Here is a 27,057-nt window from a genome sequence, read left to right as displayed (position 1 = left end):
TTTTTAATCTGATGCTGGGTTTTATTGAACAGAAAACAGCAAAGTTTCAGAATGTTTAGAAGTGAAGTCAGACACAAACACATATAAGGATGAGAGGGGGCTTGAAATGTACAAGAGGAAGTTCCACTCAAGACAAAGCTATCAAAACTGACCAGGGGTTGAGGAGGGAGGAACTGAAATGGGCCATCACAAGAAAGGAGAATGCAGCTGTCCCTGGTTAACTCTTCTCCTTCCCCAGGATAGAGGCAAAGAGAGCAGCTCCTTAGCAAGGTTCTAGTCCCAAACCTTTCTTCACCCTCCATGGGCAGAGGGAGCAGCAGCTGTTCAGGCAAGGAAAGGAGCGTTGAAGTCCACGGCACTGAGATATTCCAGCCAGTCTCGCAGTGAAGGTCTCTCCTGAGGGGGCTGCCAGAAAGAAAGAAGATTAGTGCATCATGGCCAGGACTCAGAAGAAGACAAAGAAGAAGAAGAAGAAGAAGAAGAAGAAGAAGAAGAAGAAGAAGAAGAAGAAGAAGAAGAAGAAGTAGTAGTGGTGGTGGCTATAGGACTTGTGCTTGAAGGACAACTTGAAGGATCTGTTGAAGAACTTGAAGAAGAAGAAGAAGAAGAGGAGTTTGGATTTGATATCCCATTTTATCACTACCCTAAGGAGTCTTAAAGCGGCTAACATTCTCCTTTCCCTTCCTCCCCCACAACAAACACTCTGTGAGGTGAGTGGGGCTGAGAGACTTCAGAGAAGTGTGACTGGCCCAAGGTCACCCAGCAGCTGCACGTGGAGGAGCAGGGAAGCGAACCCGGTTCACCAGATTACGAGTCCACCGCTCTTAACCACTACACCACACTGCCTCAGGAAACCACAATGAGCTCCTAGGAAATGGACGCCCAAGAATCTGAGCATCTCGTCTAACTGGTGCAAGGCCGGCTACTGAGAGTTTTATGCCACTGCTTAAAACAAAGAGAAGGGCACGGCCCCTCAGATATCTTCCATAAAAGCATCTCATGCCTCTGTGACCTCACCGCAGTGTCCTTTTGAGTCACTTTTAACATGAGATGGAGGGTTACAGCCAGAAAACAGAGAAGGAAGAAAGCAAAAGCCTACAGATGAGGGACCTTTAGCCTTTCACCCAGAAAGAGGCCCCTCTCCCCCAAAAAACCACGATTCCCCTAGGAATTGCATAGGAGTACTCCATTCCTTTGGGCCATCAGCAGCCATTTTACAAATCCCACCCTCATTTCTATTTGCATGCCAACAACCTAGGGAGCAAGTGCAGCTATGCTTAATAGGGCTGGAAGCAAAGGGTCAAGAATGAGCATGGGCAGAAGCACTGACCCCTCTTTACAGCTGCACTTCCATGCACATCCACAATGTTTGGTGCCCATTTTTCTACCCCAAATAGATCTCTAGCCAGAAGGCAGGAGAACAGAGAAAAGTGGGACAGCTGGGCACAAGAGGATCAAAGATTTTAACAGCCTCCTCTCCCCAGAGTCTTAATTCTTGCTGTTTCATTTACCCCCATTCAAGATCACCCCCCACCCAGTGCTAACCTTATAGGAAGTTGCGTCAACTGTGCCATGCTGAACCTTCACTGAGCAGAGGGAGATGCCACCGCTGGCTGGGTATCCTGGCTCCACATAGAGGTTACAAGTGGAGCTGGGCTTCAGGTAACTCAGAATCCTTTTCTCTTGCTGCCAATCAATAGCAAAACTGCAGAGGGAAGAGCAGAGGGAGGGTTAAGGCATCAGCAATGGCTGGCATGGAGACAGTCAATGGGGAAGGAAAAACAACCTCCTTCCAAAATGGGAGGGCATTCCCTTGAACGCAGCAATCCCCACTGCACAGAGAGGCCAGGCAGTTCTCCAAGAACAGGGCAGGTCGATGCCTAAGTGACGACTAGCAAGCACAAGAGAGCCAGGTCTCATTTATGCCAGGGGTTGGCCCCAGCCCCAAGGCTGCCAGCTGCCAATCCCTACTAAGAGCCCACTGGACAGATACCTTGGCATGACTCTATTCTGTACAGTGCCTAAATAAGTATGAAAAGGGATCAAAAGGGAACAGAATCTTCTAGGTTCACGGATGTTTTGGGCAGTGGAGGGCATCTCACAGCCTTCGTTCCATTCTTTTCCAGCCTTGCTTTCATCCAAATGACTTGAAACACACACTCTCGGTGCTCCAAGCGTTCTCAACTGTCTTTAGAACCAGCCAGAGGAGCAGTGAAAAGGTGAGTGTGTGGCTTGGTTAAGAAGACCATCTGAGTTTCAGACAAAGATAAGATCCCAATTGGGGTCTGAAGACACATCAAAACAGATACAGTGGTGCCTCGCAAGACGAAATTAATCCGTTCCGCGAGGCTCTTCGTCTAGCGGTTTTTTCGTCTTGTGAAGCAACCCTATTAGCGGCTTAGCGGATTAGCGCTATTAGCGGTTTAGCGGCTATTAAAGGCTTAGCGGCTTAGCGGCTATTAGCGGCTTAGCGGCTTAGAAAAAGGGGGGGACGAAAAAAATCTCAAGACTCGCAAGACATTTTCGTCTTGCGAAGCAAGCCCATAGGGAAATTCGTCCTGCGAAGCGCATCGAAAAACTGAAAACCCTTTCGTCTAGCGGGTTTTTCGTCTTGCGAGGCATTCGTCTTGCGGGGCACCACTGTATCTCTTAACAGCTGCATCAGTGCAGGCGAACTAATACCAGTGTACTGGAAGAAGCAAAGATCACCAGTGTCGAAGCAATGACTCTTCAACATCAACTTCGTTGGACTGGTCATGTTGTGCGGATGCCTGATGACTGTCTTCCAAAGCAACTACTCTATTCCGAACTTAAAAATGGAAAGCGTAATGCTGGTGGTCAATAAAAGAGATTTAAAGACTCTCTCAAGGCAAATCTTAAAAACTGTAGTACAGTGGTACTTCGGTTACAGATGCTTCAGGTTACAAACTCCGCTAACCAGGAAGTGGTTGCTCCAGGTTAAGAACTTTGCCCCAGGATAAGAACGGAAATCGTGCGCCAGCAAGAGGCCCCATTAGCAAAAGGACATCTCAGGTTTAGAACTGTTTCAGGTTAAGAACAGACCTCTGAAACGAATTAAGTTCTTAACCTGAGGTACCACTGTATAAACACCAACAACTGGGAAACACTGGCCTGCGAACACTCCAATTGGAAAACAGCCTTTACCAAAGGTGTCATGGCCTTTGAAGATGCTTGAACTCAGGACGAAAGGGCGAAACATGCTAAGAGGAAGGCACGTTTAGCAAACCCTCACCGTGATCAACTCCCTCCCAGAAACCTATGTCCCCACTGTGGAAGGACGTGTGGATCCAGAACTGGCCTCCACAGTCACTTACGGACTCACTGTTAAAACCGTGTTCATGGAAGGCAATCTTACTCGGCTATGAGCGATTGCCAAAGAAAGAAGAAGCTATCAAGTGATCAGAGGAGTGTCGATTTCACATCACTGTGAAGGGACGTATTCACAAAAAATTGGAAGCTGGCCAAGAAACAGAGCAATGTGCACTTTAGTCTTAGCAACGCCAACCTTTCTCTCTGCAGCACTCATGCTGTTAACTCCCCTCCTGGAAAAGGTTAAGACAGCCCCTCTCTCTTTCAAGCTTCAGGCAGGCAATTAAAACTTTCCTATTTTGCTAACCTTGCAGTGTGGGTGAAAAGTTACATCTCCCTGCTTTTATATTGAATTATATTATCCTGCTATTTTGAGTATTTCAATTTTACTTATTTATGAACTGCTTCCTCTGAAGTATGAGTATCTCAAAGCAATTTCAGAATGCAGCTCAGTTGCACCCAACTAAATTTTACTCAGAGCAGAGCCGCTGAAATTAGTCATGTCCATTCCTTTCAATGGACCAACTCTGAGTAGGAACCAACATTGGACACAAGCCAGTATTATCATCATATATAAATTTTACGCAGTTCAGTATACCCAATGATGTACTGCCAACAATAAAGCATAAATCTCTGATTGCAAAACAATAAATTCCTCACTGCACATTATAATATTTTCTATAAAGACACAGAAAGATAAACATCACTATTCCTAGTTACAGGTAGGTAGCCGTGTTGGTCTGCCGTAGTTGAAACAAAATAAAAAATTCCTTCCAGTAGCACTTTAGAGACCAACTAAGACCAACTAAGTTTGTTACTGGCACATGAAAGCTCATACCAGTAACAAACTTAGTTGGTCTCTAAGGTGCTACTGGAAGGATTTTTTTTTATCACTGTTCCTAGTTCTCATCTTAATAGTTCTTCCTCATAAACTCAGAAACTCAGTCCTAGTATTGACAGCTATTTGGTTATGCTTTTGAATTCAACACGCAAAATTGATTTGAGTGAAGTGAGCTGCTTTTATTGTGTTTTATATGTATTATCTATATTTTTTATAAACTGCTTTGCATTTATTCTTGACAAAAGATGAGGGCATATATTTCTAAACAAAAAAAAAATTCAATTTGAGCAGATAAACTAGCAGGCTTGCCAAGGCAGTTTCAGAGCCCCTGTGATCCAACCCCACTTCATTTGGTCTGCTTCATTTGGCAATGGGTCTCTACATGCTCCAAAGTAGAGACGCCAGGAAATAAATCAAAGCAAGGTCTCTGGTGCTGAGCTACACTTGCCCCTGCAACTTCCTCTCTGTGTAAAGACAGAAAAACTTCAACTCAACCGTGAACTCCAGAGGCCCAAAACGGCTCTACAAAAGCTCTACAAAAGCAAGGAAGCTCACCAGCTGTGCAGCAACTCAATCTCAGCCAGAAGTTGTGCTTGCTGGAAGTAGCTATTCTGCAACTCCAGGACGATGGCTCTGATGTTGCCGCAAGTGCCTTCGGGAAGCACCAAAGAGGGAGGGAAGAAGGGGCTGTCGCTCTGCGGGAGAAGGAGATCCAGTCAGCGGTCTGAAAACTCCGATCCAGGCCAGAACCCGATTCTCGCTCTGACTCACCTGCAGCATGACACTGGCATCATCCCTCCAGTGCAAGCGCAGCTTCAGGGCGTGGGGAGTGGCAGCCCCCAGCTGGGCTGGGGAGATCAGCTCAAACTCCAGGTCACTCTTGGACTCAGAAAGCAGTCTGACCCCTTGCAAAGTCTCCAGAAGGGACCGGAAGTCAGAGATCCTGCGGACAATGAACAAGTCCAGGGCGGGGCAACAAAAAGGAGGAAACTTGGAGGCATATCTCCAACAATACTCATGGTGGAGCAGTCAGGGTGGTGGCTGGAGTAGTGAAGGACTGAATTTCTCTCCTTCCTCCCACCCCAACCTTTTAAAGGCAGCCTTAACACTGAAGATTTTAACCCATGCTATAAAATAAGGCAATGAGTACTCCAGACAGACAAAATCTGAACTCTGCACCAGGTAACCTGCAGTCTCTTGTGGATTATAGAAATTATCGTATTTTTCGCTCTATAAGACACACTTTTCCCCTCCTAAAAAGTAAGGGGAAATGTGTGTGCCTCTTATGGAGTGAATGCAGGAGGGAGGCTCTGCCCAGCGCTCCCTTTAAAGAGCCACGTGGAGCGTGGGCTGCCCTTCTCCCTCCTCGGGGAAAAGCCCCCAAGAGTCGCACACACGCTCTGCGCGCTCTTTAAAGGGAGCGGGGCTCTTGGGGGAGCCTTCCTCCCCCTGCCCGGAAGAGGCTGCGCACGGCTAAGGCAGAAGCCAGGACAGCAAGCGGGATCGCTGCGCAGCTTATGGCTTATGGCTATCCATCTTGCTGTTCTGGCTTCTGGGATTCAGAGTATTTTTTTTTCTTGTTTTCCTCCTCCAAAAACCAGGTGCGTCTTATGGTCTGGTGCGTCTTATATGGTGGCATGATTCCCTTATTATGCATAGTTTGATTCAACCACCATTAGTTACAGGGAGCTGCACGCATCTACAAAGGACACCCCAGAATTTTACAGCCACCCCTCTGGCTGCCCAGCTGAAAAGAGACAAGGCCCACACGCTGGCTTGCAAGCATGCATCTTTCCCCGCATAATCAGAACCTTAAGTTTCAATGATGGGGTAGCTGTGCATATCCTGCCCCAACTGCAGATATGGAATCGGGGGTGGCCGTTATTCCTTATTCCAAGTCCCAGGTGCAATCTCGGGCACATTTCAGATTCCATTCCCCGCAGCCGGAACCAGTGCCCTCACCTCTGGACCTCTTCCTGCCAAGCGCAGGCCTGGCGCTCTTCTTCCTCCAGCTCCCTCTGCAGGTGCTGCAGCTCCTTGCGCTGCGCCTGCAGACTGCCTTGCAGCTCCACCATGCGCTCCTCCAGCCGCCGCCGCTGCTCACACAAGGCGTCCTGCCAGGGTAGAGACAACCAGGATCAAGCCAAGGGACTCAACCAGCTGCTATCCCCACTCCAGACCAGCTCAGATCTAGTTCACTTGCCCTGTTAGCCCCACCTGCTCCTTCTGCTGCCTCTTCTGAGCGCTCCTCGCCTTCTCCTCCATCTCCAGTTTCTACAAGGGAAACGCAAAATAAGTAAGTGCAGGAATCCCAAATGGCTGGGTCACAACCTACGCCTTATCAATATACACTGTTGGCTGGGCTTACAAACATGCATTATCCCTGATGGGACATATAAACAAAGGCAAGGTGTACTCCATCCCACCCTGCATTATAATAATTTGGCTACTAAGGGGCTTCTTGAATTTGAACCCAATGAACACAGCATGTGGTTAAACTCCAGAATTTGTCATCAGGTACAGTGGTACCTCGGGTGGCGCTGTGGGTTAAACCACAGAGCCTAGGACTTACCGATCAGAAGGTCGGCAGTTTGAATCCCCGCTACGGGGTGAGCTCCCGTTGCTTAGTCCCTGCTTCTGCCAACCTAGCAGTTCGAAAGCACGTCAAAGTGCAAGTAAATAAATAGGTACCGCTCTGGCGGGAAGGTAAACGGTGTTTCCGTGCGCTGCTCTGGTTCGCCAGAAGCGGCTTAGTCATGCTGGCCACATGACCTGGAAGCTGTCTGCGGACAAATGCCGGCTCCCTTGGCCAATAAAGCGAGATGAGCGCCGCAACCCCAGAGTCGGTCACGACTGAACCTAATGGTCAGGGGTCCCTTTACCTTATAGTGGTACCTCTGGTTGCGAACGGGATCCATTCCGGAGCCCCGTTTGCAACCTGAGCAGAACACAACCCGCATCTGCAGGTCGCGATTCACCGCTTCTGTGCATGTGTGTGACATCATTTTGAGCGTCTGCATATGCGCGAGCAGCACAACCCGGAAGTAACCCGTTCCATTACTTCCAGATCACCACGGGACGTATCCTGAAAAGATTTAACCCGAAGCGTCTTTAACCCGAGGTATGACTGTATCATCAACTTGGATGGCTTTAAAGGAGGACCAGACAAACCCATGGAGGATAAAGGCTATCAATGGGGACTAGCCATGAAGACCATGTTATTTAATTTTTCAGGTTGCAAGAAAGGAAATCCCAACTAAACATCAGGAAGAACTTTCTGACAGTAAGAGTTGTTCGACAGTGGAACCTCAGGAGGTTGTGGACTCTCCTTCCTTGGAGGTTTTTAAGGAGAGACTGGATGGCCATCTATCATGGATGCTTTAGTTGAGATTCTTGCATTGCAGGTGGTTGGACTAGAGCAGGGGTAGGCAACCTAAGGCTCATGGGCCACAAGCAGCCCACGGGGGTCATTTAACCGGCTCACAAGCCACCCCCGAACCAAGCAGCCTGCTCAGCGAGTCCCCACGCGCTGTGCTAAACCGGCGCAGTGCGGCGCGGGGACTCACTTCTGCAGCAACAGAAATAACATCTGCGCAGATGCTGGAAATCGTCTTCTTGCTGTGTTATGCTAGAAGATTAGTGTGCATATATCATTTGATACATGTCGCTGAAGTACACTGGAGAAGAAGGGAAATGCCTTTTCCAGAGCTGCACATGCCGGAGGATGCTCCGAGTTCGGGGGCTGCAGGGGCACCCCAGGGCGTTTTCCAACAGTGGAAGGGGGGTTTATTCGTTCATTTTTGTTCTCATTTATATTATGCACTTTTGGGGGGAGTTACATTGTAATTTTATGTTGTGAACCACCCTGAGATCTATGGATGAAGGGTGGTATACAAATTTAATAATACTAATACTAATAATTACTTTTTAAGCTTCCCTCCACCAAATGTGCTGCCTGAATCTTTGTAAGGGTTTTTGCCTTCCCCTCCTTCGACCTCCAAAATTCTGCTGGGAGATGTCTAGGCCACCCTGGCTTTAGCATCTTGTCTATGGGCAGCTTGCTTTAATCCAAGGGCAGGAAATCTCTGGGACTCGAGGGCTGGTTGCGCTAGAGCTCCCACCATTCCTCACCATTTCTGACCATGGGAGCTGACGTCTGGAAACATCTCAAGAGCCACAGGTTCACCACTCTTGCTATAATCAGAAAATAGGAGGACAACTCCATCCCTGGCTCCCCATCGCCACCCCCAAATCAGCAAAGCACCTTGTCTCGGTAGCGTTGCAGAGCTTCTTCCAAGAGCTGAGCTCGGTTCCGCGCCTGCTCCAGCTTCAGCAGCAGTTGTGGCACATCCTTCTGGATGCTCTCCACTTGTTGTTGGTACTCAGCTTTGAGCTTCTTCCACTCCTGCTTCGCTTCGGCCACCTCCTGTCCTGCAAGAGAAGGGGGCGGCGGTGGGGAGCCCAAGATCAGCCTTGGAGATAGAAGAGGCGGTACATGTGCCCCCACCCTCAGTCGTTTCACTGAGTTTCTCAAAGTACCAGAAGTAGAAGCAGGAGTTTCCAACCCACACTATGACCAGCCACAATAAAAAAATTAACTCTCCAGGGAACAAGGCTGATGTTCATTAAACCAGCTTGCCCAATACACCCACCAGTCACCGGCTGAAGAAATGTAGCTCCACAGAGCGCATTTCAGGGCTGCTCAGCTTGGGCTCTTGGACTGAAAGCACAGAATGTGTTCTGGGGAGTTTAAAAAAGCCATTTCCTGCTTTCCATTTATTTTTATTTTGTGGGAAATAAATGCAAGGCAGTTTATAAAAATATAGATAAAGATTTAAAAACAATAAATTTAAAAATTTAAATTAATAAATGAAATAATAAAAACCCCATTTCCTAATTCAGGGGTGGCCAACGTGGCATGCTCTGGATGCTTTGGACTACAACTCCCATCAGCACCTGCCAGCATGGACTGGTGATAATGATGGGAGTTGTAGTCCAGCAACATCTGGAGGGTCACAGGTAAGCTGCCCCCCTATTTTGGCCCTGGAAACAGTTTAAGGTTGTATATGGCAAGGAGGAAAGCAGTGGTGCAACGCTATGGCACAATTCCATGGGAGTTGATCCAAAAACAGGTTTAACTACACTAAGCAGTCCACAATGCAGGGCTATTTTTCAAAATTAATGTGCAAACTAGAGATACTTTGATTCACGCTACACCCTCATTAGTTTGGACACATAGAAAACCGTGACTTCTGCAGCATGCATACTCACGAACAGAAGATTTGGAGGCGTTCTCAACGCAAAGTCCAGAATCAAGGAAATCCAGGCAGAACTTCAACACTTGCAGCTGCATCAACATAAACTTGTGGGCGTGCCTGGTGCTCTGGAAAACACGCACCAAAAGCAGGGTTCAAGTCAGCACCCTGGGAGCTCTCCGCCCGTTGAGCCAGCCAGGACTAAAGCCAGCATCCCCTCCAAGGGGAAAAGGGTTACTACTCACCACGGCATGCTCAGCCAAAACCTGAGGTGGTAGGTCAGCCTCCACCCCATATTGGGCTTGGCGCTCGAAGGCAAGTGCATCCTTCACCCCAGCAAGAAGCCTAAGGAGGACATGAAGAAACCACAACATCAAGAAACTAAAAGAACGCTTTTCAAAACTTCATATGTCCCAGGAAACATTTCAGCTGCCACGGCGACCCTCCATACTGGTGAAAGATTCAAGGTCATCTTCTTACCTAGTCCAGGGTGGGCAAATGTTGTTGGATTACAAACTCCCATCGTTCCTGACCACTGGCTACACTGAGGCTAATGGGAGTTGTAGTTCAACATCTGGAGGTCACAAGATGTCCACGCCAAGGGCATACATCCAGCTCAGCTGGGATACTTGCCAGGCTAACCAGGGTTCAGAGTTGCTCTATGCAAACAGGGAGCAACACCTTGAACACACCTAACACCAATGTGGTATAATGGTTAAAGTGTTGGACTAGGATATGGGAGACAAGGATTCAAATCCCCACAATCATGAAACTCGACCCACCTCAAAGGGCTGTTATGGGGATTAAAAGGGATGGAGAACCACATACACAGCACTGAGGTCCTTGCAGAAAAAAATGTGGGATATAAATGCAATAAAATAAATAAATATACCGTATTTTTCACTCCATAGGACGCACTTTTTCCCCTCCAAAAATGAAGGGGAAATGTGTGTGCGTCCTATGGAGCGAATGCAGGCTTTCGCTGAAGCCTGGAGAGCGAAAGGCATCGGTGCGCACCGACCCCTCTCGCTCTCCAGGCTTCAGGAAGCTATCCGCAAGCCTTGCAAGCCCGGTGGGAGTTCCCGCGGGCTCACAAGGCTTGCAGGCAGCAGCCTGCAGCCCCAGCGAGTGTCCGCAAGCCTTGCGCGCCCGGCAGGAGGTCCCGCCGGGTGCGCGGGGCTTGGGGCGGCAGCCTGTCGCCTGAAGCACGGGGAGCCCTCCGGAGGGCTCCCCGTGCTTCGGGCGAGTGTCTGCAAGTCTTGCGCGCCCGGCAGGAGGTCCCGCCGAGCGCGCAAGGCTTGGGGCTGCAGCCTGTCGCCCGAAGCACGGGGAGCCCTCCGGAGGGCTCCCCGTGCTTCGGGCGAGTGTCTGCAAGCCTTGCGCGCCCGGCAGGAGGTCCCGCGAGCGCGCGAGGCTTGGGGCGGTAGCCTGCAGCCCGAAGCACACGAGGCTTGGGGCGGCAGCCGCAGGGGGGGGGGAATAATTTTTTTTATTCATTTCCCCCCCCCAAAAAAAACGAGGTGCGTCCTATGGGCCGGTGCGTCCTATAGAACGAAAAATACGGTAGCTGTACAGGTGGTCAGAAATGACAGGAAAGTTGTTCTATACAGGGAAACTTGCCTGCTCTTTCACTGCCTCACTGAGGAACCAGTTAAGTCTATGCTGCTGTTTAATATGTTCTTGATTAACGATTTTGTACTGGTTTTTAAATGGTGTCTTATGTTTTACTTGTTATACGTATTGTTATAAGCTCTTTTATGAGATGGAGGCATATACTTTTATAAGCAAACAACCCCCTGATGAACTTTCAAGGAACACCCACGGGTCTGTGGAAAATTCATAGAATCGTAGAGTTGGAAAGAACCTGCAGATCACCTAGTCCAACCCCCTGAAATTAGAATGTTCTCAAGCAAATGCAGCAGAAGCAACTAGGGAAATGCAGAATTATGTTTTTAGCAGGCACTGAAACGTGTACAGTGAAGGCACCTGCTTGATCTCAATAGGCAGGGAGTTTCGAAGAGTAGGCACTGCCAAACTAAAGGATCAAGTTCAAGTGCATAAAATGGGAATTATGTGGCACCTGCTGTAGTGCCAGTAGCCCCAATTAGTAAGCTTTAAGGAAGCTCTGTGATGTGAAAATCTAATAATAAGTATAAATAATGAATTGAAGCTATCAGAATAAATAACAATAAGTAGGATTGTGTTAAAAGTTATAAAATGAAGGAAATTCAGACAAATTGAGGGAAGTCAAAAGAATGGAATTAAGAGGTAATTAAGAAGTTCGAATGTACAACTTTGTTTTCTTTTTTGTATTTGTAAACCAATAAAATATAAATTTAATTGTAGTGCCAGTAGCCCCAATTCAGAGCGGTTGAGTGGGCACAGGGAGGGCCAGTCGACCTCGCAAGCAAGCTGGACCAAAGATATGTACATGCGTGTATTTAATATATATATTGTATATACAAATGAAAACCATTCTTCCTTCAATGCCCAACGAAATAGTTAAGTGCAAAGCGGGGGAAGTACCGCAGCTCTCCCAAACGAGTCTGCTTGATGTATAAATGGTGGTTTTAGGCGACCTCGTAGGTAAACCGGTCCCAAGCTGTTAACCTTCTCGAGATTATATGGATTTTTAAAATTTAGTGCGTTAACGAGACGGAGAAGCAAAGTCCTGTCGCTCCCAGAAGCCCTTTAACCTCTGGAACCCAAATACATCCGTCGCCCGGTGAACTAGCACAAGAGTATTTCCCCCATATTGTTTCAATGCCTTTATTTACACTGCTTGGTTGTTCCAAATATAAAAAAGTCCCTGAGCTGTTCACAAAAAGGCAAGACATATAAAACCTGGAAAAGTTTGCCATACATATATGTTACGCGTGCAATAAACTAAAACAAGATTAAAATGCCCTAAGATTTATACCAGCTGAAGAGAAACCAGAGCACGTATATATTTTAAAAAAATATCCCTATTTCTTGGGAATAAGTGGCAAATAAACAGCACTCACTCCGCAGCCTCCGAGGCCGCCATAGCCGCTCAATTTCGCTGCGCTCCTCGCGCCTTTTCATTTGAGTCCACATCGCCCCACTTCCGCCCGCCAAGCGCACCAATCGATGCTCGGAGACCAAGCAATGCCCCGCCCAGTGGCTTGGATCCCGCAGCGCCATTGGACGGAAGAGGGGTGGAGGCGGGAAGATGGGCGGCGAGCGAAATGAAGGTTCGCCTCCATTTTGAGAAAGGCGTCTGGCAGGGAGTGTGGGGAGGAGGGAAGCGGGGCTGGAGGCGGTCGGGGCGCCACAACAACAACAACAACAACAACAACAACAACAACAACAACAACAACAACAACAACAACAACAACAACAACAGCAGACGCTCAATGCCTAAAAGAGACATATTGGCCGTTTCCGAGGCTGGGGAAGGGGTCCATCTCAAAAGAATGAGATTAAATAGAAAATGGGCATAATGTCTCAGCAAAAGAAACCGATTTGGTTTTTTTTAAAGTGTTAGGTGGAAAAAAATACGAGAGAGAGACATTGCACATACCTTTGTAAATCAAAATAAAAAAAATCCTTCCAGTAGCACCTTTAAGACCAACTAAGTTAGTTCTTGGTATGAGCTTTCGTGTGCAAGCACACTTCTTCAGATACACGGAATCTGAAGTATCTGAAGAAGTGTGCTTGCACACGAAAGCTCATACCAAGAACTAACTTAGTTGGTCTTAAAGGTGCTACTGGAAGGATTTTTTTTATTTTGACTATGGCAGACCAACACGGCTACCTATCTGTATTTGTAAATCAAGAAAATCTTTAATAAAAATACATTTAAATAAAAAAATAGAAAATAGGCAGGTTTCACGCACCCCCAGTCCCACTTCCTCGTCTGTTTTTGAACACATTGCTGAAGTTGGTTCCCAGTTGCTTATTTGCTTGAGATTTCGAAAGTACGCAGGTGCCTCAACATGAAAAGCAAAGTTTATATGGCCCTCAGCCCCAGAAATAAAGCTTGGGTTAACTCATGCTGTGTATCTGCGTGGTTATGGGACTCCCCTCCTCAAGCACAGCACTAAGTTTATTCAGTCCGAAGTAGACTGCTTGTAAAATGTTCCTAAATGCGTGATGACCCCCATAAACATCATAAATGGGTAATGGGGAGGGGATCCCCATCTCAAAAACTGTTTTGGGCCAGGGTGAATAACGGCCAAGCAGATGGCATCCTCTGCGATGTGGTGTATCCTGCCTTCCCACGGGTGAATGGAATGGTCAAGGGCATCCATGAACACGATAAATAGCCAAAATATTTAGAAATAATTGGGGTTTCCCCCTCCCCACCCCCCGCCAATATGTGCTTCTGGCCAGAACAAATAATACACTCAAGGAAATGGACAGTGCCCTCTACAAGATGTCGATGCATTCTGCCTGATCCAGAGATTCATTAGGGTGCATGTCACAATTAAGGACATAAAAAAAATTGGTAATGTGTGTGTCTACTCCATCCCTCCATCCATTCCTTTTATTTGCATGCTGTTTTCCCACACCCCAAAAATCATGCTCAAAGCAGCTTACAACAAAGAAAACAATAATGCATTTTAAACAAATACTACAAAAACAATTTCATGATAACATATCAAAACAATATGAAATATAATAACGTACAAAAAATGACATTTCAGTGTTATAAATATAACAAGATTACTTAAACAACATGCAGTGTCCAACAGCAAAAAATAACGAGAGCTTCACAGTTTCACCTTAGTCCTAGAAACACCCTACTTTCCCTGGTGTTGCTCACTGTCCCTTCCCTGGGTGTCAATGACAGCAGGATACCACCCATAGTGAATATGCCCACTAGTAAGGCTTCCAAAAGTATGCTCTGGGCCACCATTAATCATGCACCCACTTCTTCTTCTTCTTCTTCTTCTTCTTCTTCTTCTTCTTCTTTCAACTTATACACCGCCCTATACCTGGAGGTCTCAGGGCGGTTCACAAGAGATGATGGTGTGATATGGAATACCACTTCTCCCAGAGGGTCCTCCTGGCGCAGGCCACCATCAAGGAACATCTAAGCACACCAGCTTTAGTGAAGTGTTTGTTTGTTTTTTTAACTTAAAGTAACTTTGGGAGATGTTTTGGTGTCATTAATTGGAAAGAAATTAGACAGCAATACTGACAGGCATTTGTACAGCATGAGCCTAGGCATGTTTATTCAAAAGTAATTTTCACAGAGTTGAATAAGGTCTGTTCCCAGGTGAATGTGCATTGGATTGTCGCATTATCATAGCTGTCAACTTTTCCCTTTGCTTGCGAGGAATCCTATTCGGAATAAGGGAATTTCCCTTTAAAAAAGGGAAACGCTGACAGCTATGCGTATTATGTATATTTTTAAGTTACTCTGGATGGTATAGTCACAATGAAGCTGTAGCAAGAAACTGAAGAATTTGGCAGATTTTTTCTTCTGTGCCTCTCACCCAGTATTCCTCATTAAGAGCTTAGGATAAAATCCAGGGTTGTGGTTCATTTGTGCATATGCATAATTGTGAGACATTTGTCTGTCAGCTTCTTTATGAATAAGCCTAGTTCTTTCCTGCATTTTATTCTGGTCCTACGAACTTCTGGTTTATATTCAACTTACGGCTCCCATGGATGTTTAGTCAGAAAGAAGTTCCACAGAGCTTAGGGAGTCTTACTTCCATGTAAGATTGTGTGGGGATGCTGCCTTTTAAGACTGCCACTTTTTCTTCTAACTTCTCCCGTAGTTAAGCTTCTTATTCCCACTTTTCTCCATGTTAGGAAAATCATCTTGCTTTACTTCTATGAGTCCGGCTAGAGTTAAAACACCTTCTGCTCTTGCCTTACTTCTCTAGTAAATAAATTATGTTTGGGGCTATAAATACATTGTAAACTTAGCTGTAGCTTTGTATGAAGGCTGCAGTTCTTGTAAGCGCTTAGTGGAGCATCTCCCTGGAAGCAGCGGGGCTGTACTTGTGAGAAAATGAACATAAAGCTCAGGCTGTAATTGTAAAATCTCATAGTCCACTCTAGGTGGCCTATAGATGCCTCTCTGAGGCACCTAGCCTTATACCAGGCTCTCCAGGAATTTGAACTACTTACTTTTTTTTACTTACGCGCGCACACACACACACAGATAGAACTGGCCTTCCTTATCACCAGTTCCTTTCCCAAGCAGCCCCACCCTCTCTACAAAGGCCCAGATTGCAGCCTAGCAGGTGCATCTGGCTTCCTCGGGAAAGCCATGGAGTGGAATCCGGAGAGGAGGAAAAGAAGCTCCGTGAGTGGCAGCAGCTGGGGCAACTCGAGCTGGATGAGATTCCAGTAAGTTTCCTTGCTTTGTTTTTCCTTGAGCTTCCTGGTGTGGCTTCTGGCTGGGTGGCTTGCAAAACTTTGTACAGACATTTTACAGGAAATGCTTGCTGGCATACTGTTCAACTCCTGCTTGAACTCTCCCTGCTTCTTTCCTTGATATTTAAGTAGTCCATCCTTTTTTGCTCTCCTTGCTCTGGATCGCTTTGGTACCGTAAACAAGCGATTCTGCAAGGGCGCAGAGCTCTTCATTCAGCAGAGTGGCACAAGAGCAGTTTGTAAAATGACGAGCGCAGAAGCAGGCAGGGTTAACAGGCGCAACTTGCTATACAAGGGTTTGGCATCGCCCAAATTCCTTCCACCCTGTTCTCTTGAATTGGAGACTGGTATTTCTCGGTTGGCTTTGCACCTCCCTCCCTCTGGTCTCTTCCTCCCCCTCACTCCCTAGCCGTAATGAAGACTGCAAGCCCTTCTAGGCACGAACCTCCTAGGGTGAGATGCAAGGGTACTCAGTGCTATATATTTAATATTATTATGCAACTTATTGTACTATGTTTTTATACGTGTTGTAAGCTGCCCAGATGGGCGGGGCATATTATTATTATTATTATTATTATTATTATTATTGTTACTGTTACTGTTACTATTATTATTAACTATATTGGAGCCTGGAGTTTAAGGGTTAATAAAGCGAGGTCTCAGACCTCCAACTACCCCATCTCCGTTCAGTTCTAGGAGTCGCTTTTGTGCAACGCAGTTTCAGCAAAAGCTTCCCCAAGTGTATGCAAAACTACAAAATGCCTCCCCCCTCCAAACACATATTGGGACTTTGTGATGACTACGGGCAGGGGTGCCAACTTGAATAAAACATTGGGGTTGGGGCACATAATCGATCACACGCACACTATCTGAATGGCAATGCCCATCAACTTGGGAGCGTCTGTCTCCCTCAAATATTTTAATGGAGATGGGGGGAGGGACCTGGGTCCCTAGGAGTTGGCTCCTATGACAGCGGAAGTGGCTCCGACGTCGAGGCTGGACGAAGCCCCTTTTGATGAACTTTGCAAGGAGCAGAGACGGGGGGAGCAGTGGAGAAAGGAGAAGCGGCGCGGGGGAGGAGGAGTTGTTCTGTGTTATTGTTTTACAAACGCGGACAAAGATTCTGGGGTTCACGTCCGCTTTGAAAACCTCACCAGTTGGTCGCTACCCGCCCCCGCCCCGCCTCATCCCCGATGGGGAGATTGCACTCTGCACGTGCTCTGGAGCGCGCGCGCCGCAGCAGCTGAGCAGCGAGGCCGGCGAGCAACCTCTGGGCGGCTGACGGCGGCCTGCCACTCGCGTCCCCTAAGCGGCGCCCGGCCACCTTCGCCTCGGAAGGGCCGGGCGCCGCCGGGCCCGCATGCGCCGCCGCCGCCGCGCCTTGTGGGCTGGAGCCGCCGGTGCTCCTCCTCCCGCCTTCCTCGTCGTCTCCGCCTTTTTCTTCCGCTGCTCTTGCTGCTGCCGCTGCCGGCCATCGCCGCGGCTGAGGACCCGGGAGCCGCTGCTGCAGGTACCGCCCGCGTCCCCAGCGCCCCTTCCACCCGCGGGACCCCGATCCGACCCTCCGGCCGGCTGCCCTCGCAGGATGAGGCTCCCCTCCCTCTCCCCGGGTCCGGTTGCCGTGGAAACGAGCCCGCCCCTTGCAAGGTTGGCCTCGCCTGCCTCTCCGGCGAGGTGGTCGCCATGGAGACCCCGTGGTCTCCCTGCCTTCGGGGCAGCCCGGGGACACAGGCCCTTTCTCAGCGCATCCACATCCCTCTTTCCCTTGCCTTCCTTCATCCCCCCTTCCTCTTCTCATCACCATAGTAACGAGCCCATGCCATCACCCCCAAAACGTCGCTTCTCCCTTCGCATCTCTCCCCACCCCCCACGTAATAGGGAATTAATTCTCCTCCCATCAAAAATGCTTACGGGATTATTCCGCTCCTCCAGCAAATCAGGCTGTCATTGCTTCTCATCCCCGTGATATCATACCGCATCGTGAGCCCGTTCTTCCCTTTTTCGTCACCCCCTCCCCCAAATCAGAAATTAGGCCCCTTTTGAGGAAAGACCCAGCAAAAATTGCCCACTGCAAAGTCCAGTTGTCGCAGATGATGCTGGTGCATATCCCCCTGTGACCTTCCTCTTTTCGGAGGAGCGTGTAGTGGGATATTAGAGACCAGATGGCACCGTGCAAAAGGCTGGATTTGGCTTAGGGTTCACTCTTATCTATCTCGTATGGATGCTCTAATGCAGGCATGGCCAATTTCTTAAGCTATGGGGACTGGGCCCCTTTTGCAAAGCCACTGTAGGGGAGGGGCACTCCTCCCTGGGAAGAACTGCCAAGAATTATTAAGGTAATAATCTGCAGAGGGGGCAGATGAGAGTCATGCTGCAGGTCTCCTGACTGGACGGTTTGCAATCCCTGCTCTAGTACCTTTTGCAATCCTGTGGCCCATATCCATTCCCTGTATTAGTGCTGTCTGTTATGTGGAGGGAACATCAGTGTCAAATCCAAACCTTTCTTCCCTCCCAGTAAAACAAGTCAGCAGACTACACAGTTGCTCCCGTATGTGGGACGCACAATTCATGCTCTCCCTTATGCTGCAGGAAACAAAATACTACCACCACACCCATTGGTGACCGAGTCCCATCATCTGCTTCAATTGGCTCTTCCTTAGCTTGTCAGAAGCACTGTCACAGAGCTGTTTTTCCTGTGGGAGGGGAGTGTGCCTTCCCTGTCAGTTGCCTATGGCCAGTTTCACAGCTAAGGCTTCTTTTGTCATAGCCATCTGTGCGCCTCTTGGCCTGGAAGTTGCATGCTAATGGATGGGCCATCATGTTGCGCAAGCCTTTAATCCCTCTCTGTGCCCATCTCTGAAGCTGATTTCTCTGTGACCTCTCAATTGCAGACGCCCACTTACAAGCTCCCCTGAGCGGCCAGTGGCAGTGTGGGGCATGGCAGCAGTGTGGCAGCAAGTGTTGGCTGTAGACGCACGGTAAGTGTAAAGGAGTAGGGCCCGCAGGGGTCTGGGGCAGTGCTTTGTGTTGCTGGGGCCTACCTGTGCTGGCGGAAGTAGTGTGCTTCTGCATATCAATTGCTGGAAATCACAAATGAGGAGAGTGCATCTGGTTGGTCGTTGTAAGAAAAGGATGCTGAGCTAGATGGCCCTTTGGTCTGATCCTGCAGGGTTCCCCATGTTATTATGGGAAGAGCAAGTCCAGAGAAGGAGCTAGATCAGTCTTGTCTAATTGTTCAGGGAGATGGGTGTCTTGTGTGAGAATTCTAGATCCATGTTTGGTGGGAACATCAACAATAGTTATGAATATGCTTTCACAATTACCCGTGGTAGTTTCTCCAGGTGAGTCAATCATTTTTGATGCCATACTTTCACTTAGTGCAGGAATTACCATATTGGTCTGAATATAGGCTGCATCCCGCTCTTCCCCAAACCAGGCCTGTATAAAATCATGCTCTTATATGTAGAAAAGCTGTGATTTTAAAAAATCTCATTTTAGGGGTGCTTCCTATATTGGGGGAGGCTTGTATCCAGACCGATAGGATCAAACCTCCACTAAAGACATGTCCTGCGAAAGGGTCAGTGTCTTGTGTCTTTGGACAACTAAGTTTTAGAAGCAAAATATCAATATTTTAGAGGTAGATGGCGGTTGGGTGGGTTCCTCAAATCCGACTTTCTACCAAAGGGATTTTATTTCCAGTTGTTGAATGTTTTTCATTTGGTGGCCTCAAATATATTGCATAATGCCATTATAGTGTTATCAGCTGGAGTACTGACCACAGCGTGGCAATGCAAGATACTGTGCTGCAGGGGAATCTTGAAGGAGATTCTCTCTGTTCAGTTGGTGCTAACCCCAGCACAATGCTAAAGAGCAAAAGAGAGCAGGGTGAGCTGAATTAGAATGCGGCAGGCTCAGGCTTCCAGCAGCTGATGCACCAACCCCTATTTCAGGTACAACGCATACCGCACCCCAACCTTCCCGCAATTCCGCACACAGTACATCCGCCGGCGCAGCCAGCTGCTGCGGGACAACGCCAAGGCCGGCTACGACCCCTCGCTCCGTAAGCAATACCTGCGGCTGCGCAGCCAGCTCCTGGCCCAGCGCTACGGCCCCCTCTCAGAACAGAGCAGCTTCCGTGCCTACAGCAACAGCATTGTCCGAAGCAGTCGTACCACACTTGACCGCATGGAGGTAACCAAGGGCAGCCGGGGGGACGAAGAGAGTAACACCAGCCCTGTGCATTTGGCCTGGGACATTATGTATTTAAATGAAGCCTATTCCATTGGTGGGAAGAGGGCTATAGTTTTGCCGAGGTCAGCACTTGCTCAGAGGAGAGAATGATTCCTTGCCAACACAGGAGCACTTCAGCTCCCACTCCGTGCAGCACAGTATTCTTGTCCAGTAGGATCAGGGCTGTGTGTAATCTGTCCCCCAGGGAAGCCAAAGCTAAACTATGCATGTGCCATGGGCATAGTCGGGGGGGCAGGGAGGGGCAGCTCCCCCCTCCAGATCAAGTAAAACAATAGAAATACTTAACTGACCAACCACAATGGTTCTGCTCCCCCTAACAAAAAACTTGTCTATGCCCATGACATGTGCAATAGACATACGCAGAGTAAATTTGTATAGAGCCGCTCACATAATTCCAATCCCAATAGTCAGATTTTCAGAAAATTTGGCAGATTTGGGAAAACAGACAAGAAAAATGGGAATGTAGAGAGCAGAACAAGGTACGGGCACAGTTAAAGAGGTATTCCTCCCTCTGCAAAGGTTCCAGAGCCTTCATTAAAAGCCTCCCGACACATTTTTAGTCATCAGGATTAGAAAATAGACAAACGAAACAGAGGAACAGAAGCACAGGTTAGAAATCTGAGTCTTTTATAAAGGCACTCTGCAACTTAAGTGCTGGCGTCCGTTTCCTCATCTTCTCATTGCTTCCTCTCTGGAATCCCTGACCTTGCAGATACGCCTGTCTCTGCTTCCTTCAGTAATGCACCCAGCACAGTATGTCATCTAGCTCCTTGCTATCTTCCAATGTAACTATTTTATGCATTGTGCCACAGGATTTTGATGACGACCCAAGGGCACTGGGTGCCCGAGGCCACCGCCGCTCTGTCAGCCGAGGGTCCTACCAGCTGCAGGCGCAAATGAACCGAGCTGTCTACGATGAGAGGTATAAGGCCGACAGATCTAATCTGGGGCTAAAAGCGGGCATGGCATTCATCTGCTCATTTGGTGCATGCCAATTCTTTGACTTCCAAGTTTTTGTCAGAACCCTGGATGCTGTTCTGACTCCAGTACAGGTGAAGCAGCCAGGACAAAAGCTCTATGCTCCCATACTGGTCTCCCCACACACACCCCACCACCCATTCCACTGGAAAGAAAGTTCAAGGTGTGTGCTTATTTCATAACAATGTCTTGTGTCTTCCTTTAGACCCCCTGGCAGTGTTGTCCCCACTTCGGTGGCAGAGGCCAGCCGTGCAATGGCTGGGGATACCACCCTAAGTGAGAACTACGCCTTTGCTGGCATGTACCATATATTTGACCAGCACGTGGATGAGGCTGGTGAGTAGAGCAGTCGCTAAGGTGTCATGGAGTAACTACTAACTGTCTCCTTGTTGTCTTTTGATGTCACATTGGTCATATGAACCAGGGTGACTATGAAGATTGCGTTTTGGAGAGAACTATATAGAAGAAGTGACACACCACACACCCCTGCAAAAAAACCAAAACAGACGACTCCAGGACAAGTAGTGAGATTATTATTCCTGCCTTCTTGAGGTGGAAGCGAGCAAAGGAAAGTGGAGGGTTGGAAAAGCCTTTACAGGCTGGTGTTGCTTCTTTTGCTGATAAGCATGCTTAAGTGCAGCTGTTAACTATTAAGTAGCCCAGCACAAAGCCTCCCTTCCCCCACAGCCTTCCTCAAATGCTCCTTAGAGAGCTCTGTAATTGTGTTGATGCAAGAAGGGAATCGTGTTCTGAGTGATATCTGGCAGAGAGATATTTGTAGCTGGAGTGCATGGAAATAATTAAGAATCCCTTAAAACTGTCAGCCTCTTAGAGGGTGGGTGCTGGTGCTGGTGCTGCTCTTGCCTTTGCTGTCAACATCCGGCTAACAACCATTTCCCCTTTTCTTCCCCAGTGCCCAAGGTTCAGTTTGCCAATGATGACAAACACCTATTAGCCTGCTGTTCTCTGGACGGTACCATTTCTGTGTGCCAGCTAGTGCCAACTCCCCCTGTGGTGCTGCGTGTGCTGAAGGGACATAGCCGTGGTGTGTCAGACTTTGCCTGGTCCCTCTCCAACGACATCATTGTTTCCACTTCCCTTGATGCCACTATGCGCATATGGGCTACAGAGGATGGCAAGTGCATCCGGGAAATTCCAGATCCAGATGCCTCTGAGCTGCTCTGCTGCACTTTCCAGCCCATGAACAATAATCTCACGGTGGTGAGTGAAGGCCTAGGATATAGTGCCCCTGCCCACTTCCACCTCAGCGAATAAACAAAGCACTGGGCCTTTCCCCTACAAGGGACATGTGCTTGCATACAGTTGAGGTTTCTTCCTTTCTCCCCACCCCCAAATGATGTAGGCACATAATAAGTGGGCTGAATCAAAAGAAATGGGGACTGGAATCAGTACTGCTGGGGGTGAAACAAAGGCAGTCTGGTCACAAGTCAAAGGGACTTGGCACAGATAAAAACATAAACTTTTTCCTCTAGGTGTTTCAGGTCCATAATTAACCAAGATGGTGGTGAGGGGAGAGTCTCTTGGGGGGTAAGAGAAAAGGAAGAGAGAGTGTGTGCCTGTTGCTCATTCTTCTGCTCTGTAGAATAGTATGAAACTGACATCTTTATTTGTCCATAAGGTGGGGAATGGAAAGCACAACCTCCATGTGGTGAACATCTCAACAGGGAAAAAAGTGAAGGGTGGCTCAAGCAAGCTAACTGGCCGAGTGCTGTCTCTCTCCTTTGATTCCCCTGGCCGTATCCTCTGGGCAGGAGATGACAAAGGCAGCATATTTTCTTTCCTCTTTGATATGGCAACAGGTGAGTGGAGTGGGATGGGGAGCATAGTAAGGACAAGGATTAGCACAGATTGGCTTCAAGCCTTTTGCTTCCTTCTTCCCCCCTGCAGGAAAACTGACCAAGGCAAAACGGCTGGTAGTTAACGAGGGCAGTTCTATCACCAGTATCTCGGCCCGCTCTTGGATCAGCAGAGAAGCACGGGACCCCTCCCTCCTCATCAATGCATGTATTAACAAGCTGCTGCTATATAGGTGAGGGGCTTTCCATGGCATTGCCATGCTGGAAGACAGACACTTGCTCTACTCATATGTGCAGAGTGCCAATGAGCCCCACATTAGAGGATAGATTATGTGATACATGTTTGTGTAATGCAGGTGGCAGAGAAGCAGTTTGCTATGATTAAGCTATTTATCCATTGTCTGTTCTTGGCTACTTTTTCCTGACAGGGTAGTGGACAACGAAGGGACACTCCAGCTTAAGAGAAGTTTCCAGATACAGCAGAGCTCGCATCCTGTCCGCAGCATCTTCTGCCCCCTCATGTCCTTCCGCCAGGGAGCTTGCATTGGTATGATGCCCATGAGAGTTCACTCTCATTGTAAAGGGGATGCTGGACAAGACATTCTCACTTGGAATTTCTTGCAGGTTGCCACTTCCTTGCCTGCAACTCTGCTCCTGCATGCAGCTAATCTGTATGACACATAATTATTGCAGAGCCTAGTCCCCTCACCCCACAAAAAACAAACAAACAGGGAAGCTTTTGTCCTCTCTAATTACTTCTCTTTGTGCATTTCAGTGACTGGCAGTGAGGATATGTGTGTCTACTTCTTTGACGTGGAGCGAGCTACCAAGGCTATAGTCAACAAACTACAAGGTCATAGTGCTGCTGTGCTGGATGTCAGCTTTAACTGTGATGAGAGCCTGTTGGCGTCCAGTGATGCCAAAGGCATGGTTATTGTCTGGAAAAGAGAACAGAAGTAGCATTTCTCCCCTGATGAGTGGAAAGAAGTACACTCACACAACATTGTTGAAGGAGACAGCCTGGGTGAAAGTCAGGAACCCTAAACACCATTTGTCCTCCTCTTGCTGATAGTTTTATTTATATCTTCTGCAGCTGTGAAAGTACTGAGAACATCTTTACAGTGAACCAGCATCCATTTCTTCCCAGGTTTTCAGTTAGTGGGATTTTGTATAGCAGACAAAGGATGCAGGTTATCCTGTGAGAAGTTTGGCTTACTTCTGTTGTGGTTTATGTGTTAGATGTCCAGGTTGCTGTCAGCTGTAATCAACAGGACACAATGTATGCCAAAAGGGAAGGTGGTAAACAAAGCTGCAGAGCCTCTCTGCCAATTGGCGGCATAGGATTTGGGACTACATGGGTTCTTTGGCTCATGAGCATGAAATTTAGTGGTCCTAGCTCCCATTTAGTAGTAGCTTGCTCCTTGCTGCTGCGTAACTACTTTGTTGTTGCAATGGTCGATTCCTTCCTGGAAATACCAAGGACATCAAACTCCAGAAAGCTGCATCTTCTCTTTGCCTCCTTCAAGTGCCAGACTGAGCCATCAACTTGGAAGGATCAGCCTGCTTTATAAGAGTGCCTGTTGGACATGTGAACTTCTGCAGCTACAACTTTGTGGACAGATTCCCCTCCAACATGAAAAATCTTGCAGCTCATGTTTACATTGGGCTCTTAGTTCTGGCATGTGTTTCAGGAGCAGCTACCAGTGATGAAATGTCTTCCGATTACCGGGAAGAGGAAACTGCAGGTGCTGAATAGATTTGCTTGCACACCAACACAGCTTGCTTGAAATATTACTAGGAATGTGTTTGGAATATCAAGAAACTCAATCTGGAACATTCCTGACAACTGTATTCAAAAGCAGGTGGTGGAGTAGAGTCTGCTAAATTGAACTTTGCAGCTACTTAATGCAGTTGCTTTTTGCCACTTATCTTCCACAGCATGTGTGGCATTGTAACAGGGAAGGGGGTTAGTTGTATTGAAACTCTTCTGTATTGTGGCTGTGATAGTTGCTTTTTCCTCAAATTTGTTCTTTCTGTGGACTAGGAGAAAAGATTTCTAAATTCACTTTTACTTGAAAAAAGTAAGTGGTAGGATTTTCAGGCAGGCATGTGGAAGGTAAGAGCTGATGGGATGGTGCTTCAGATTTCCTCATAGGTACCACATCAGTCACCTTATGAAGAACATGAGTTCACCTAAGGGGATCCTGTACATGGGGTGGCAAGCCAGCCACATCTTTGCATCAAACAGATTGCACAGCCTATTGCAGGGTTGAGAGAATCGTGGCACTCAGAACTGGACACAGCATTCCAGGTGTGATTTGACTAAGACTGTATAGAGCAGTAGTATAACTTCCCTTGGTCTGAACACTATACTTCTGTTGATGCAGCCTAGAATAGCATTCATTTTTTGACCTGCCAAATGCCTTTGGAAAACCCACAAGCAAGACATGAGAATAATAGCCTTGTTGCTAAAGATCAATAATAGATTCAGAGGCATACTTCCTCCAATCTTGAGGAAATAATGCTTTCAAAACTAGTAGCCCAATAGCCATGTCATCTATGAATCTGGCAAATCCCCTTTCAAAGACATTTAAGCTTGTGACCATCATTACATCTTGTGGTAGCAAACTTTTAAAGAAAAAGTGCTGTTTGAAGAACCTCCTTTTGTCATTCCAAAATATCCTGCCAAACAACTTTATTGAATGACTCTGGTTTCCAGTGTAATGAGGATGAAAAATTGTATTTCTACCCACTTTTTCCACACTACGCAATTTTATAAGTTCATGTCACACCCTCATACTTGCTTTCCCACCCTAACTTAAAAGCCCCAAGCACCATAGCCTTTCCCTTATTATAAGAAGTATTCTAAACCTCAGTTTATTTAGTTCAGCCTTTCTGCATCCTCTCAAACTAAACAACCTTTTTGAGATGTGGCAACCAGCACTGTACAGAGCACTCCAAGTGTAGTCACTACACTACATGTTTTTAACGGCATTGGAATCTCTTGGGCACATGAATGGCGATACAAAAAATATAACACACTGGCAACCTGGACAACAACGCAATAAACTAAACAATGGCCCAGTTTGGTCTCACTATGCTTTAGTGAGAAGGAGCAAGCTTTGCTCCTCCCCTGGCCTTGCTGTTTTCAGACTACCCAGAGCTCACCATTTGTCTTCCTCAAAGAAACTACCAGTGGCAAACCAATAACAAACGTCAGTTGTAACTCACGGTTCATTAGGAATAAATGAACAACACTATTAATCTTAAATATGTGCACAGACCTGTCTCCTTTGCCATGGGCCAATGATGGAGTGCCCTTTTCTTCTGGCAAGAATTGCATGGCACCTGAGCTTGGATGCTACCAGCATTCTCCTGTTTGAGAGTGGTGGAAGCGGACTGCTTTTCCACACCACATTGTAATAGTTGCATAACATGCAGAAATTCAGCTCATGGAAATGAAAATGATGGGGAAAAGATCACCTATTACATATTTGCCTGGCATGCAACTATTAAAAACAGATAACCTCAGTCAGCAAAAAAGCATAGCATCATTGCCAGGCATCATACTAAGCAGCTTCTTGAGTTTCTACACTGTGAAAGTCAAATACGTTGCATTTCACTAAAATGAAAGCAGGATTGATGGCGCTAAAAGCTTTTTTCAGTTTTAAGCAATGAAGAATGAACAAGTGTGTGAATAGACTTCTGATATTTCTTAGAGAGACTTACAAGGATGTAGGGCCAGGGACTATCCCCTGAAATGGACAGAGCAAAGCAGGATCAAGTTCCACCTTGCACACTGAATGAAAATGCAGAAACACTTAACTTCCTCTCCACACATGACATGCTAGTTTCTTTTTCATTTAACATGGCATCCAAACCTAGTATCCTTATTCTTCGTGAACTCTCAGTTTAGAGGGGCTGCACCTAGAGATGTCCCATTTAATTATCTACAGAAGTAGGATAGAGAGGCCTGGCCCCTAGACTCGAGGTTCCCTACCACGGATTTATACAGCTGATTACTTGTGTGAATGACGGCTACATGGAAAATGGATGCTAAATAAAATTACCTGAAATTAGTAAAGCCTCAGTTCTGTATTCCAAACCTTAGTGTATACCCCCTTTTGTAGTTCTTAGGGCTGATGCAGGTAGCACAAAACAAGTGAATGAGCTGAAGAACTGGAATGACTTTCTGGAATGTGTTAGGCTAACACTGGTTTCTAGTTCC

The 27,057-nt window shown here is 47.3% G+C and overlaps 2 protein-coding genes across 5 annotated transcripts; one reads left to right on the top strand and one right to left on the bottom strand.

The window, feature by feature from the left end:
- On the bottom strand, positions 1-17,776 carry LOC308466921 (outer kinetochore KNL1 complex subunit ZWINT-like). Of its 2 annotated transcripts, none has more exons than XM_080988242.1 (10): positions 17,695-17,776; positions 9,672-9,771; positions 9,443-9,554; positions 8,436-8,602; positions 6,389-6,445; positions 6,134-6,285; positions 4,943-5,114; positions 4,727-4,866; positions 1,546-1,705; positions 1-405 (listed from the first exon to the last, which is right to left on the bottom strand). In XM_080988242.1, the coding sequence occupies exons 1-10, from the start codon at positions 17,760-17,762 to the stop codon at positions 325-327; spliced, it is 1,209 nt and encodes a 402-aa protein (XP_080844368.1). In that variant the 5' UTR covers positions 17,763-17,776; the 3' UTR covers positions 1-324. The 2 variants fall into 2 exon arrangements, with proteins under 2 accessions (XP_080844368.1, XP_080844369.1); XM_080988243.1 differs by lacking the exon at positions 17,695-17,776 and adding an exon at positions 12,432-12,538.
- Positions 15,605-26,913, top strand: WDR13 (WD repeat domain 13). Of its 3 annotated transcripts, none has more exons than XM_080988203.1 (10): positions 15,605-15,756; positions 18,675-18,761; positions 19,734-19,974; positions 20,847-20,956; positions 21,218-21,348; positions 21,926-22,233; positions 22,652-22,832; positions 22,921-23,062; positions 23,258-23,376; positions 23,605-26,913. In XM_080988203.1, exons 1-10 carry the CDS (start codon positions 15,677-15,679, stop codon positions 23,787-23,789), a joined length of 1,584 nt encoding a protein of 527 aa, XP_080844329.1. In that variant the 5' UTR covers positions 15,605-15,676; the 3' UTR covers positions 23,790-26,913. The 3 variants fall into 3 exon arrangements, with proteins under 3 accessions (XP_080844329.1, XP_080844331.1, XP_080844330.1); XM_080988205.1 differs by lacking the exon at positions 15,605-15,756 and adding an exon at positions 17,146-17,293; XM_080988204.1 differs by lacking the exon at positions 15,605-15,756 and adding an exon at positions 17,998-18,119.
- The last annotated feature ends 144 nt before the right edge of the window (positions 26,914-27,057 follow it).

Source organism: Podarcis pityusensis (assembly GCF_964106645.2).
Source record: "Podarcis pityusensis genome assembly, chromosome: 17".
Taxonomy (NCBI): domain Eukaryota; kingdom Metazoa; phylum Chordata; class Lepidosauria; order Squamata; family Lacertidae; genus Podarcis; species Podarcis pityusensis.
The sequence above is the reverse complement of the archived record's forward strand: the minus strand, read 5'-3'. Positions and strand labels throughout refer to the sequence as shown.

What these genes read in the sequence shown, in the direction of transcription:
- LOC308466921 (XM_080988242.1), bottom strand. Translation starts at nt 17,762, where the DNA reads ATGCGGTATGATATCACGGGGATGAGAAGCAATGACAGCCTGATTTGC. An exon ending in TGGAGGAGCGGAATAATCCC is followed by an intron (nt 9,772 to 17,694) that starts GTAAGCATTTTT and finishes TGTCCTCCTTAG; the next exon opens with GCTTCTTGCTGGGGTGAAGG. An exon ending in ATGCCAGTGTCATGCTGCAG is followed by an intron (nt 4,867 to 4,942) that starts GTGAGTCAGAGC and finishes CTTCTCCCGCAG; the next exon opens with AGCGACAGCCCCTTCTTCCC.
- WDR13 (XM_080988203.1), top strand. Translation starts at nt 15,677, where the DNA reads ATGGAGTGGAATCCGGAGAGGAGGAAAAGAAGCTCCGTGAGTGGCAGC. An exon ending in TCGAGCTGGATGAGATTCCA is followed by an intron (nt 15,757 to 18,674) that starts GTAAGTTTCCTT and finishes TCTCAATTGCAG; the next exon opens with ACGCCCACTTACAAGCTCCC. An exon ending in CCGCCAGGGAGCTTGCATTG is followed by an intron (nt 23,377 to 23,604) that starts GTATGATGCCCA and finishes TGTGCATTTCAG; the next exon opens with TGACTGGCAGTGAGGATATG.